At 44.2% G+C, this 14,360-nt stretch overlaps 2 protein-coding genes across 2 annotated transcripts in view; one reads left to right on the forward strand and one right to left on the reverse strand.

The window, feature by feature from the left end:
* Positions 1-46: 46 nt before the first annotated feature.
* LOC107095590 (cyclin-G2-like) lies at positions 47-5,113 on the reverse strand. The gene is made up of 8 exons (XM_015391745.1): positions 4,962-5,113; positions 3,078-3,214; positions 2,863-3,000; positions 2,526-2,776; positions 1,838-1,916; positions 1,644-1,742; positions 1,261-1,460; positions 47-753 (listed from the first exon to the last, which is right to left on the reverse strand). The coding sequence occupies exons 2-8, from the start codon at positions 3,180-3,182 to the stop codon at positions 648-650; spliced, it is 978 nt and encodes a 325-aa protein (XP_015247231.1). The 5' UTR covers positions 3,183-3,214; positions 4,962-5,113; the 3' UTR covers positions 47-647.
* Positions 5,114-7,081: 1,968 nt separating this feature from the next.
* Positions 7,082-14,360, forward strand: part of ccni (cyclin I) — a 16,049-nt gene continuing 8,770 nt past the window's right edge. Inside the window, exons 1-3 of the mRNA XM_015391744.1 lie at positions 7,082-7,323; positions 9,536-9,695; positions 14,060-14,194. Coding sequence (XP_015247230.1) covers positions 9,582-9,695; positions 14,060-14,194 — 249 coding nt within the window. The 5' untranslated portion in view covers positions 7,082-7,323; positions 9,536-9,581. The remainder of the gene's footprint in view (positions 7,324-9,535; positions 9,696-14,059; positions 14,195-14,360) is intronic.

The following is a 14,360-nucleotide window of genomic DNA, read 5'->3' on the forward strand; positions in this document are numbered from 1 at the left end:
AGACAACAGGTTAAAAATAGTAGATTTTTTATAAGGTTTTTCTTTTTCAGGACATGTGACAAAAAAAATAATAAATAACTATCTACAAATAACTATTAATAGATTTTTTTTTTATACATAATTTACAGTTTTTACATTTTTTCTATGAAACTTTTTAAACTTTTTTTGACACGATTATTTAGCTTCAAACATTCTGACCTTTAAACTAGCCACATCCTAGCATTAGCATCTTTAGCAGATCACAGGTTAAACACACATCCTAATAACTCGATTCAGACTGACGATTAAAAACAAAAACTGTGCAAATTAAACTTAGAAAGAAAGGAAAAGCAGCAGCGGCGGCGGTCCGAGGACTCATCAGGAGGTGGACAAACTTTTTGCAGCACCATCATCCTCATCAGATTCTAGATGTAGAGTAAATAGAACCACAGCTGCCGCTTTCCTCTGCTGTGCTTCACAGAAACAGTCGTAGGTGAAAAGTAGACATTTGGTGGGATGAACAGGACGACACACGCTGCACCCTGGAATGTCACGTCTCTATGGCAACAAACGAGCCTACCAACGGCCTAATCTAGCAGTCGGCTGCAGGGCGGGGTTCAAACGAGGAGGAGGGGGGAGGGCTGGGGGTCCGGGCGTCGGCGCCGCCGTTAGCGGCCGAGGTGCAGAGGGAAGAAGGCTCCTTCGGCGTCGCTGCCCAGAGAGCTGCTGAGGGCCTCGTCTCCTGAACTCAGCAGGTCTTCAGAGGAGTCCTCGCTGAGGATGAAACAGAGGAGAACGTCACTCTAACACCATAGATCTATATCACATTCTGATCATTCAATGCGACTGGTTCCACTGATCAGGAGCTGAAATCCTGGGTTTCTGGACCTCCTCCTGATGGTGCCTCAGGTAAACCCAGGGGCGGATTTATCAAATTTAAGGCCCTAGGCAAAGACAGGCAGGGGGCCCTCTGAAGTCGCTAGATTTGGCGCTAGGAGCTTTTTAGAAATCAAAGTGCTAGAGGGGTCTGACAAAACAATGGTGTGCTGATGAACAGCGCATCATTGTTTTCATTCCGTCCTTCCAGACGTTCCGGTTCAACAGGAAGGACGGAAACACATCAGCTGTTTGGAAATAAATGTGACGCATCAGCTGATCCGTTCCCAGGTGTGTCAGTGTGCCGTTGCCAAGGAGACAGCTGCGGGGCGTGGCCGCTCCCCTTTCTTGTGAAATACCAGAGAAGCAGCTGGTTCTGAGGCGTGTCTGGGGGGGGGTTCTGACCTCTCGCTCTGATCCCAGCCGTCCTCGGGGATGGTGGACAGCTCCGGCACGCTGCGGTGGCTGTGCAGGCTCTGGGCGGTGCGCCGGGACACGATCCACTGCAGCTTCCTGTGGTTGGGCTTGCTGCATTTGGGCGAAGCGTAGTCCGACAGGCGGCGGGCCACCCGCTCGCTCCAGCGCTGCAGCTCCGCGTCGGGAACCTGCGAGGGGAGGGCAGCAGAGTTTAGGGCCATGAGGCTGGAAGCACCTGGAGGGCCAATCGGCTGCTCCTCCAAGAATCTGGAATTTCTAGGAACCGGCGTGACGTGAGCGGCTTTTAGTTTCTGTTTGACTCGGTTGAACTGGTTCAGCGGGTTGGCTTTAGGCCCCGCCCCCTGACATACCTTCAGGTGTCTCTGGATGTGGAAGGCGATCTCCAGCATGTCCTCCGATCCGATGGTTTCCATCTCCTGCCTCAGGAGGGCCAGAGCCAGAACGGACGGCTGGGAGGAAGGACAGAGAGAGACCGGATCAGCGCCGCCGTCCGAACGGAGCGACCATTCCCCCCTCCCCCCCCTGAGGGCGTCTGGATCCTTACCTTGGCTTTAGAGAAGGAGATGCGGCACAGACAGGCTTTGAGTTGAGCTTCCAGCTTCTCCAGGCTCAGCGTCTCCATCCTGTTCAATTCAGTGTATTTATTAAGCGCCAGATTACATCACATCAAGGTACTTTACAATTCAGCAGATCATCCAGTCAGATTGATTCAAGCATGCTTGTAGCGACAGTGGAGAGGAAAAACTCCCTTTGAACCTCCAGCAGAACCAGGCTCAGTGTGAGCGGCCATCTGCTGAGGCCCACTGGGGTTCTGATCAGCTGAAATCAGCCGGACTGGTGTTCTGTCAGACCAGCATACCCAATCAGACCAGCATACCAGTTTATCCCTTTAGTTTATTACTTTAGTTTTCTATGAAATAAAGATTTTAAACTACCTTAACAGACGTGTATCCTTTTATTCATGTACAAAAAAAAATCTTTACTTACTTTTTGGTGTTTTTTGAAGCGTATGGCGATCTGACCGTGATGATTATTATTGATGATTAAAGGGATACGCGCCCTGAGGCGGTTTAAAGTCTAATTTTCGCACAAAACTAAAGGGATAAAGGTTAATCTGACGTCTTCTAGCTGGTTTTCATTTTAAATCTTATCAGACATCAAAGGAATTTCTGCTCTAGTTCCTGATGATGTGATTTTAGTGGAAAGCGAAGCTTTGCTGTTCACAGCCTCACCTGCAGGTGGCGTGTGTGAGCGTGATCTGGTGGTACAGCTGCAGGAAGGTTAAGGCGGTCACGGCTTTGGACTTGAAGCTCAGCTTCTCGCCGATGATCTTCTCCATGCGGCAGAGGTCGGAGACGGTGAAGCGGCACTGGCCAATGCGGATGAGCTCGTCCACCGGCGTCAGGTCGCACTCCTCCTCCGTCACTCTGGCCGCCATGTGGAGGCAGCTGAGGCTGATGCAGGACAGGTGTTTGGGCTGGACCTGCAGGGGGGGAGGAGAGACGGAGGTGAGGAACGGGGCCGCCGTGTGAGGCGGCTCGGGCTGAAGACGACCGCGCGGCGGCGTACCCTCATCATGGCCAGGAATCTGTCCAGCAGGCTGACGGCGAGGACGAAGGTCCGGGCGCTGTAACCGAAGAAGCTGGTCAGGCTCCACAGGTCCTCCACCTTGGTGTCTCTGCAGCGCGCCGAGATCTGACTGGAGCTCTGGGAACCAGAGGAGCACTGGTTGGCCTCACAGCAGTCCCTCTGAGAACGTTTCACTTTCCTGATGCGTCCCTTACCTGCTGGGCGGAGACGATGAGGTTCAGGCCTGTCTCCTTTGGCAGAAAGTCGGCCTCCTGCTCGCAGTTCACCTTCAGCTCCTTCATCAGCCTCACGGCGTCCATCTTTAGGTCTATTTCTCCCCACGGTTCAGACACTGCAGGGAAGAAAGGAGACGTCAGTGTTCCGCCGCCGCCGTGCTTCACCATGGTGAAGGACTGCTGGAGGACATAGGGACCCCTTTTTCATCATTCTGCTTCATTCTATCTCTATTCTCCCACTCTGCAGAATCTGTTAGTTCAATCTCTAACGTTCTGCTCTCTCTGCTTTTTCTCATAGTAGCTTCATCTGGTCTGTTCCTGTTTGGCTGTGACTCCATCCTGGAGAGAAATATCAGCTGTGCTGCTGCCATCAACACCTTTGTTTCTAGATGTTGGAGCTTGGCCTGTTTTCCAGTGTAGTCCTGTTTCTCTGACTGTGACTAACTGGATGTGCTCTCTTCATCCTCTGACATGGGAGCTGGCTCAGATCTGGTGAACTGGAAAGTGCCTTCAGATGACAGGATGTGAATTGGCGCTATAGAAGTAAACTGATTAGAATTGAATAAATGCCATCCACACTTTCCAGAATGTGAACTTTGAAGGAGTGTAAGCCAGCAGCTGGTGATTTAGCAGCCGCTTGGTTCAGGTACGGCCTGGTTGTGATGTAACTCTGTCAATGATCCTTCAGGGGCCCCTGAACCCAGCTGGGCTCCTGTATCAGGTTTCTCCTTCTGACCCAAAACCTGCTTCATTAAAACAACCTTTCTGCTCCTATTTAACCAACCTGAGCCCGTTTCAGCCCAACCCCCCCGGTTGGAGGAGTAAATGGACCCGGAACCATCGGGCTGAGCTGAACCGTTTGTTGCTGTTTTTAAATCCTCCAGTCTGAGCGGGGGGAGGGGCGCCCGTCCGCTTTCAGCAGAAACGACAACATTCCCTCACTTTAAGCTCCTACAGTCACACATCCCGGCCTGTTAATAACACATTTAGCGAGAATCTAAAGGAAAATGTGGGAAATAGACTTTTATTTTTTTGAAACTTGAGAATTTATTCCAAGAACGAAGCTGAAGTTGGCTTCCGGTTCGTTCGCAGTAAAGGGCCAATCCGCTGTTTTTTTTCTCTTCCTAGAATTCAGAAACATCTAATGATCAAGTTAAGTTTTAGATAAATTACGTTTCACATAAATAATGTTTCAGATAAATTTATATAAATGATCAAACATGAACTTTAATGGGTGGAAATGTTTGGCTTGTTTTGTAAAGTCTGACCTCAGTGTAGAAAGAAGAAACTAGAATCTGTATTTTTCTCTTTCTGGCTTCGTTTTCATCACCATCTGAAAATCTAAGATATTAACAGTTGGATTTGTTTTGTTTTTTAAAGGCTTTCCAGTTTTGAGATGACAGAAAATAAAAAGTAAAACTAAAGTTTCCTCTTTTTGTCCTTTTACCCAATAATCCAGATGTTGTTGGGTAAAAAACAGTGCTGGAAATCCTTCCTGTTCTTCGGAGAACCTTCGGATCTCTGTCAGGTTTATTTAAAATAAATCTAAGGTTATTTTCAGGTTAGAAAAAGCGGCTGATCAAACAGCTTCCAGGTTCAAAGAAAAAAAAACCGTTTGATCTCTCACTCTGGGGCTGAATCGGAAGCTAACTTCGTCGTCGTTTCGGGGTTTATTTTCTGATCAAACTAAATAATTTCACCCTATAAACAGATTAACTGACGCCCTGACATGTTATCGCTGAAACCTAACCTTAATTAAGGGACAATCATCCAGTTTTTGTTTCCCTTCTTTACTAAAACCGCATCGAAGCTGAAACCTGGTCGCTTTCAGGATGAGTTTAAATCAGTTAAATGTTTTCTTACCTGTTTCTGCTGCTTAAAGCCACATTTCTGTCCTCCTTCTGCCGGTTGTTGACGTTAATTCCTTCTTTCTTTCTCTACCCTTTTTTCTGCTCCTCCTTTCTCTTTTTTCTTCCCTTTGTTGACGTTCAGAGAAGCTCCGCCCACACGTCCTGCTGAAGCAGCGTCAGCCAATCACAGCCTCGCTTTGGAGCTAGCAGCCGCCCCTTCCGAGGGTTAGCCGCATGAACTAAGACTTTAAATAAACGTTTTATCTCATTGTTCGCTCTTCCTCCGTTTCTTCTGTCGGTCTTCGACTTTAAAAGTGACCAAAAATGAATAACTAACGACGGACGGGATTTCTGAACCGCGCTACATGAGACGCACCCCCCTGTGACTGACGTTTCCTTTAGCCAATCAGCATCAACTGGCTTATTTCGTTCAAATAGTCCGCCCAAAATCCTTCGATTTGATTGGTGTAGGGAAATAAAACTCCCTGACGCAATCTACATATGACGTAGTTCGCTTTTGCCAGTCCTTTAACAACTGTTTCAGCAAGACTTTTGAAATCTTGGTCATTAGATTAAATGTTAAAATACTGGAAACCACTTCAAACAGTTTGTTGTTGAAAATGAAGAAACATCTTCCAGCTAAAAGGCATTTAATTCGGAAATCCTAAAAATAAATTAAAATATAACCCAGAATTTCCGTAATTTATTTCATAAAGGTGAAACTCCAGTATTACTTTAATTTTTTTACGTGTTTATTTTATCAAGTTCTGTTCGTTTTTCAACAAATAAACAGCCCAAATTCTGCTACTGAACACAAAAATTAAATACTAATTTAGAACCATCAAAGAAACACACGCATAGATCCAAATAAATAAATGATATATTTTTTTTTTTATTCACTTTGAATTACAATGAAATAGAAATTCTTGAAATGTTCTGTTTGTTTTAGGGGAAAAAAGGATAAATCTCTTCCCTGTGCATCATGTTCCAGGTTTCACAGATCTAATCCTGGAGGAAACATGGGGGGTAGTTTTTTTTTTTTTTTTTTTACTACATAAACTCAAACCAGAATAAAATTACTGCTGGTTTTTCAAACATAAAAGTATCGTTCTGAGGTTGATTAGTTTCTTCTGTTAGGGAATGATATCCTAAAGCTTCATATTCCCAATTAGAAGCGTAAAAACTGATATTTATAAGCGTTAAATCTTTGAAAATATTAAGGGTGAAAATAAAATGGAAGCATAAATGCTTTTTGACATCACTGTTAATCCATTTAGCAGTTTTTGCAAAGGTTTTAGTCAGTTTGACCCTTTAATCATCCCATGGTTGTTTTGAATTATTTCTGATTTGGTCAGAAGTTGTAACTGGTCAATTATTAAGAGAAACTACAAAATAAATGATGGATTGATTCCAAATAAGATTTTATGTATTAAAAAAAATTTGCAGGAGAAGCGATGGTCATGGAGAGAGGAGGGCTCCATGGCCCTGATGATAACAGAGTTAATAAGAGTTTGTGAGGCAGACACCCTGTCTACTTTTAAGTTTTAAAAGATTCCTTTTTCATAACGCTTGTAGCTCAGGATCTGGTGAACTGTAAAATGCTGAGAACTGATGAGAACTGGCGCTATAGAAATACACTGAATTCAGTTAATAACTGGAATCGGCTGATTTTACTTTGATAGAAAACATTTAACAGATCATGGGTGCTGTGAATTTGGGCTATAGAAATAAACCTGAATTAAAATGGAATCAAACCTGTTTTTCTGTAACCCTGTTTTTTACTTTGCACACTGAAAGTTAAGTAACAGCTTTTACTCAGTGCGCTGAAGGCACAGACTGTCACACAATGATCACTTTATAGTCAGCTACTCAGCTGGATAATAAAATATATCTATAATAAAGATTATACATGTAATGTCTGCTATGAGCGGGTGAAAGCCAAAGTTTAAATCCTTTTACAATCATAAAGTCATTGAAGCCTGTTCTAAATTCTGTGACCAAATCTGGGTCTAATAAACCAACTGGAGGAATTTTAGGTGTTGTTGTTGTTAAATTTAACGCCTTATTTACAGTAGAAACATGAAGAAAAGGGAAATGTAAACGGAGGGTGCGATTGTTTCCTCCGCTGGCTCTGCCAGCAGGTGGGCGGGGTCTGCTCCTCTCCTTCCTCCCCGTCCCTTCCTCGGAAGTAGACGTATCCCGTCTATATTCCGTATTTTTTTTTTTATATTTTTATATCGACCCCTTTACCCTTAAAACTCAAGATGGACGACTAAACCGGAGCACGGGTCCTCGATTCCACCCGTCTTTCTCTCTGCCTGGATCGAGTGGACCGGATGAAACCCAACCGAGTTTTTCTCCGCTTCGCAGGGGAGGTAAGCCTCCGGGCTCCGTCTACTTACTGGACATGAGTCAGACATTTAAATGCCCCGGTGGGGTTGTTAGTGTTTATCACAACAATATAACCGTCTGGCTCTTCTCTATAACCCCACTAGATTCCTCTGAGGCTGCTGTTTATTATAGACCTAAACCATAAAAATAGTTTTTAGCGGAATGTCGGCTAGTCAGCTGCTAGCTGCGCAGTGGGTTGCTATAAAGGTAGCTGCATTCCAGCAGTTAGTCAGGTTCAGGTTGAAATGCGCACTGAGTTCCAGATGTTTCTGCTGAAAGTTTCAGGTGTTTTCCAGCGCAGGTGGTTTCTTACTGAGTCACTGGTCTCCGTCTATTATCTGGATTACTGATTACCCGTTGGTAGTACCAGTGGCGGTTCTAGACCAAATGTTCCAGGGGGCCCGGAGGGGGCCCAGAAAAGCATGAAATAAAAAACAGGGCAAGAGATTCAAATATATTAAGAGAGCTGCCTGGAGTCAAATTTCTATTCAATTAGTTTTAATTAAAATTCTATGTCTTCTACGTTCATAATTTAGGAATTTTACATATTTTTGACTTAATTTAATAAAAATGACCGTTTTCCAATATAATCTGATTTAGGACTGAAGTTCTTACTATAACATTAACAGACATGTACTGGTAATTCAGTCTTTATGTAAAATCTTAAAATTCTATGTAATATATGTATTATATTACATGTAAATCATCAATGTAGCACTTTAAATGACCAACTGTTCACTGTTTTTGGTGAATTCCCGGTAGCTTTTCACACCAAACATTCAGACATGGATCCAGGTTCTAACAGGCCACTAAAGAGGCAGAAAAACAAAGGAGGTATCACGTCAGGTTCACACACAACAAAGTTATATTAAATGTGAATAAATGGCAGCCTGCTGAGCTCCGATGTTCATTTAAAGCCAAACAGTGTGACCTTTGACCCCAGCATTAGTTTAATCCAATGATCCTTCAGCTCCATCTTCATCTCCTGCTGCGTATCGATGCTCCTCTGCTGCTCTCCTCAGAAACTCCCCTCTGTGACCTCAGAGGGTCGCTCCGTCTCTGAATGGGTCATGTGACCCAGAGCGCCGCTTCCCGTCAGTCTGAGCTCCCCTTAAACACCAGAGCTACCTAAGCTAACAGCTGTTAGCTGGTCAGACATGTTTCTGGAGGATTTCATCCAGAGGGGGAATCTTTACCAGGAACTGCAGGATTCTGGACCTGCTGGTCCAAACCTCTGATCTCTATTTATTCCCTGGATTGCTGATTGGCCGTTGGTAGAACAGGTTTAAAGTGAAGCCACCAGCAGCCATATTGGTACTCCCTAGTTAGGCCGGTCTCAATGTAAACAATCTGTGCGCTGCAGCATCGAACAACAATGATGTTCTCATTTTCAGAGGGACTGAAGACTTTTAAAATAAAGATAAATTCATCACTTTGACACAGACTGGCTGTTTCATAGCATCAGTAGATTACTTTGAATAGGCCCATTACATTGCAGAGTCATTGTGAAGTCTATAAATCATGTAATAAAACATATTATACAATCCATCACAATAAAATTAATGTGTTAATGGAGCAGAATAATACAGATGAGCCAAAAGTGCTAAACTGATGATGTAGATGTAATAAACATGGATTTATTACATTGTTATAGTAATTACATAGTACATGTCTGCTAATGCATGCAGAAAAAAAAAAAAAAAAAAAAAACGGTTTTTGCAACCAAAAGCCGCAAAAGGAAGCAATTTTAACGGGCCGCCCCCAGGGAAGGGGGAAGAACAAAAAGGGCGAACGGGGCCTCAACTTTTTTCTGGCAATCAGCAGTGAATAAATAGAGATCAGTGGATCCAAACGGGTCTGATACCAGAACCAGAACACAGAGGGATGCTGGTTCCTTCAGAGACAGGGCGATTATAGCGCCCCCGGTGGCAGAAAGGAACATAACGCTGCTTTAACTAGTTAGACCCCCAGACTCCAATGTCCAGGTTTTAAATCAACATCACTGAACATCTTCTTCTTAAATATCTAGAATCTAAATGCATAGATCTGTGATATTTTGAAATGGAAACCATTGGCGCTGCTGGGTTTTGTTCATAAATGTGGAAACCGGATTTAAAGGAACTGAAACTAGAGCCTGACACCTGTGAAGCTCACCTGCAGCCTTCATGGTGCGCCTCTGGATGTGTCTGCATGCAGGTAGCTGTATCCAGTGGGGAGGTAGGCTCGACCTGGGGAGGACAGAATGAAGTTCGCCCAACCCTGGGGACGCCAGAGGCTGGCTTTTCTCCTGGAGAACGCCGCCTCTAGGGAAGCCAAGATGTGGAGGGGCTACGTGCCGAAGAAGCCCACCCCCCAGGTGAGGATTCAGCACCATGTTTGTTTCTTACGTTCTACTGGATGCTAAATGATTTGAAAGGAAAGACAGTTCCCAGTGTGACGCTAACACTTTAAGCATCTGATGTCACTGATTTCACTTCATCTTCAGCTTTCAGGGGAAAACCTGAACATTCAAACAACCTGCTTCTCCTTTTAGCTCCTTTCTTAGTTATGAAAATAAAACTGGGTCCAAACTGCTCATCCAGTCAGTATTCACACAATGCAGGTTTATCTATAAGCAGGTCAAAGTTTCTGTTTGTTTTTAGACTGAAGGGGAAGCAGGACATGTTTGACTCGCTGCTGCTTTAAAGACGACAAGGATTTTCTTTTTGGTTTTTGGTTTTTATTCAGGGAATTCAGAAACTTGGGCTGGATGGTTTTAGAAAAGCTCCCTGATTGGTTGGCAGTCTGACTAGAAGTGACTTCCAGACACTTTCAGTAGAAACAGTTCAGAATAAATTGTTTTTTTGGGTCAAAAAAGTGGATTTAAATCTAATCTGACTCTGCTACCTCCTATAGGATCAGTTTATGGCTCAATCCCAAAACAGAAAGTAGTCCCCCCTCCTTCTCCCCCTTCACCTGTCGAGGGGTCAAAGGTAAAACCTGTATCAGAGGTAGTTAAGGAATCCCAGGCTGGATCCAGACGGCCTTCGTTACGTAACGGACGCACCCATGAAGGATGCGGCTCAGATTGGGACCACAGCCCTCCAGAAAAGAACCACAAAATAAAAAGGTTCCTCAAATGCAGCCAACGGCTGAAAATGTCAGTTATAAACCTCAAGCTTACGAAGGTAAAGACGTTAGCATGAGTCACACAGTCTGGAAGCCGTACGGCTAATGGCGGCCCCAAGGAAGGTCAGGAGGTCCGTATGCCAAAGCAACCAGGCTAGGTTCTATTGGCCGAAAACTGACTGATGCCAGATAATAAAAGCCAACATATTCTGCCGGCAGGTTTCTACATTCTTAGTTAATTTAGGCGTTAATAAACTGTTTCAGAGGAGTGATCATAGCGCTCTGCATCAGCAGTGCTGCGTCTGACTCCCTGCCAGCTCCCAGATCAGCTTCTCTCATTGGTTGATGCGGCGCGTCCAGCAGCTGCATCTGAAGCGCATCGCGCCTCAGATGCTCAGAAGCTCATGACGCTTCTTCTTTTGCTGCATCTTGATGCGCATCAACCATTGACAGCATATAAACTGGCTGCTTCTGCTCATTGCGGTCTGAACGTAGCATTAGTGATGTTAAGTTTCATCTGTGCTTTTATTGTGAAATACAGACAGACAGACCTTGACAGGAAATGACATGGGGTTGCCAGGGGTAACGGCAGGTCCAAAGCAGAGGGTCTGGGAGGATGAGGATTAACTAAATATTAAACAATCATTCCAGCCATAAATACGGTGTTTGCAAAACATCACGTCATTCCTGAATATAACTTATATCACTTTCTATCAGGAAAGGAGCGCAGCGCGAACGTCTGCTGGGATGGAGACGTCTAATAATTCTGTCTGTCTTAAAAACAAAATGATAGTTTAACCTGCAGAAATAAAGTAGCGCTGAAAATGAGCTTCATAGGGGTCAGTTGACCTCTCAGTGACTCAAAAATCATTTTTAATATCTCTGAAACAACAGCAGCACATGTGATCTTTTATTAATTTATTTAAATGTTTCCAAATAACCTTTTAAATTTCCCAGACCTGCAGTAATGAAGCTCTTAGCATTCAGTGTTTCTGCTGAGTTTCACCTCGGTGGCGTTTCAGCCTCACGCAGCTGAAGCTCCTCCCATTTGATGATGCGGTCCAGGATGTAAACACTGGATCTGAGGTGCAGAGCAGTGAGCTGCAGGAAACTGACTACAGCCTAAAGCATCACAGACAGCTTTAAAACGCATCAGATCTATGTAGAGATTTCTATGATCTGTTCTGCAGAAGGAGGCCTTCCATCATTGTTTCTCTCCAGTTAAACCAAACTCTCCTTCTGGTTTCCACCCTAAACTGAAACCCTGGACTGCGCTGAGTCAGTTTTCCCCCCCTGAGGTGTGACACGTTCCCAGACTGCCAGGTTGTGAAATGACGTTAGCTCAGAGGCTGTTGACCAACAGTGGAGCCGCCCGGCCATGACGAAACGGTTCTTCTCAGACGTGACGCATGTCAGGAAGCGGAGCGTCCGCCGGGGGCGTGTTCCATCCCAGTCAGCTGGTTTCGGCCTGCCGCGGCATGCTGGCGTCACCTGTGGCTCCAGACGGGGCCCTCAGGTCGGGGCCACGCCTTACATCCAACAGCTGGTCGGAGAATTGGCTCCAGTTCACAGGGAAACGGATCTGACCTCCTTTCTTATCATCCTGCTGCTTTTCTTTATGTCTGATGTCTTCTGCCCGACAGATAGAGATCTTTATCTGATTTATAAACTCTGGACTCAGTTTAGTTTAATTCTCTACAGGCGTCATTTAAAGACACTTTACATTCAACCATCAATTCATTTTGGAATGAATTTTCTTCCATTATTGTTGGAGAAAAACTCAGTTTTTAAACTTGTTTCAAACTAAACTAAAACATTTTTTTTCTGTAGTTTTTTATAATGTATTCTTTTTTTTTTATTTCTCTTTTTCAGATTTATTTTTACAAATTGCCTTCTTTTCAAGCTGCGTGTTTAAGCTAAGCTCTGGGGGCGGGCCTATCCTCTCAAAGAAGCATTTTTATTGGTCTGCTGGACGTTTGAAGTGATCCAGTTAGAAGAGAATGCGATTAAAAAAAAACTTCAACTGAAAAACACATTTTTTTTAAAAATAAAACCTGCAGCAATGCTGCCGTGCAGCAATAAGGTTCGGTTCCTTGCCCGGAGTCTTTCTGCAAGGAGGTTGCATGTTCTCCCTGTGCATTAGTGGGTTCAAAGGATCAAACCTCTTTTGGAGTCTCAACATATTATTCCTTATATTTGCTATTATTTAACATTTCATCGTCTATCTAAAGGAGCCGAAAGTAGAAAACAATCACTGTCAGTCTGGAAGGAAAGTCTTGCCTTTTAAGACAGACTGGGCTCTGCTATTTAACAAGGAGACACTAAAAGTCTCAGCTTATTTTTATTCTTTTTATTAATATCTGAGGACAGAGGAGGACAAATGGAACATCTTTAAAAATGACTTTCATAGAGATTTTAGACAAAAAGTTATTTTTCTTGTAGAAAACACAAAGTTAAAAGTATTGTAGCCTAATGTGGCTAACTGAGCGAGCTAAAAGAGGCTAACCTGTTAGCTACTAGCACAGCTAGCCACAGCGCTACCCAGCTCTTTATATCACGGTCTAACAGCTCCTTGTTCACCAGAAATAGATTTATTTTTTATTTTGTTGATCAGGTAAAACTTCATCGGTCGTTAGACACACTAACGCTACAGATGCTACAGACTCGGCACACTCTGCGTGATGTCATCGTTGTCTGGGCAACCACAATGTTCTACATCATGGGCAACGTTCAGCCAATCGTGTAGCGTAGCATCACTGGCAGGAAGCAGGACCCAGCAGATCTGGGAGCTACAGCGGCTTCCTCCCATCGTCCAAAAACATGATGGTTAGGTTAACTGGTTTCTCTAAATCCTCCTTAGGTGTGAGTGAATGGTTGTTTTTCTATGTGTTGCCCTGTGATGGACTGGAGACCTGTCCATGCTGGACCCCGCCTCTCTGTCCATGCTGGACCCCCCCTCTCACCTGGAGATAGACGCCAGCACCCCTCACCATCCCAGCAGGGATAAAGTGTGACGGAAAATGGATGGATAAAATCTGTTACAAAAATGAAAAAAAAAAAAACAAAACGCAAAGTTAAAGACGTTTTAAGAAGTTTTTCATATTTCCATTTCTAAAACATGCTCTTTGCCACATTAAAAGCTTTGCTCCAGTAATTAGGCCATCAGTAGGAACTGGCTGAAACCAGATCCGCCCACTATTGATGAATGGATTGAAATTGTTCACCAGATTTCTGTCATGGAGAGGATCTCTTTCTCCCTCCAAGTCAAAAAAGAAAATTTTATAAGATCTGCACCAAATGGACTGAATATATAAAACCAATTAGATCCGACTTCATTTGACTGTTCGTGTGTCTTACCTCCTCATGTCTTTGTGGTTTTCATTGTTCCACGTGGTTATTGTTCAATTCTGCTCATTTTTGTAAAGCTGTAATTACTGAATGTGATTGAAGCCTGAGGAAAAACAAAAAAAACTTTGCTCCATATAAATTGAGCCAGCTGTAGTCATGGCAACCCGGAGCTGCTGGGTTGGTTAAAAAGCAGCGTTCAGGTCTTTCCTCAGGACGACCCAGCAGCCCAGTCCTTCCTCATGTTTCTCCCTGGTTGTTGTCCAGGATACAGACGTCTCCCCGGCCCAGAGGGACCAGGCCGTCCGCTGGCTGACGGAGCTCCACAGCAGCCTGCAGCTCTACCCAGAGACCCTGGTGCTAGCTGTTAGCATTCTGGACCGCTTCCTCGCTCCCATCAAGGTACAAAAACACAACCTGGTTCTGATGAGGCCTGGATGTCTGCAGGGAGACAGAACTCCTGCTTTTCAACATACCGTATTTTCCCGACTATAGAGCGCATCTCTATATAAGCCGCACCCACTAAGTTTTAAAAAAAAACTAGAGAAGTACATATAAAAGCCGCATC

The sequence above is a fragment of the Cyprinodon variegatus genome, unplaced genomic scaffold, assembly GCF_000732505.1.
Source record: "Cyprinodon variegatus isolate N-32 unplaced genomic scaffold, C_variegatus-1.0 Scaffold558, whole genome shotgun sequence".
NCBI lineage: Eukaryota > Metazoa > Chordata > Actinopteri > Cyprinodontiformes > Cyprinodontidae > Cyprinodon > Cyprinodon variegatus.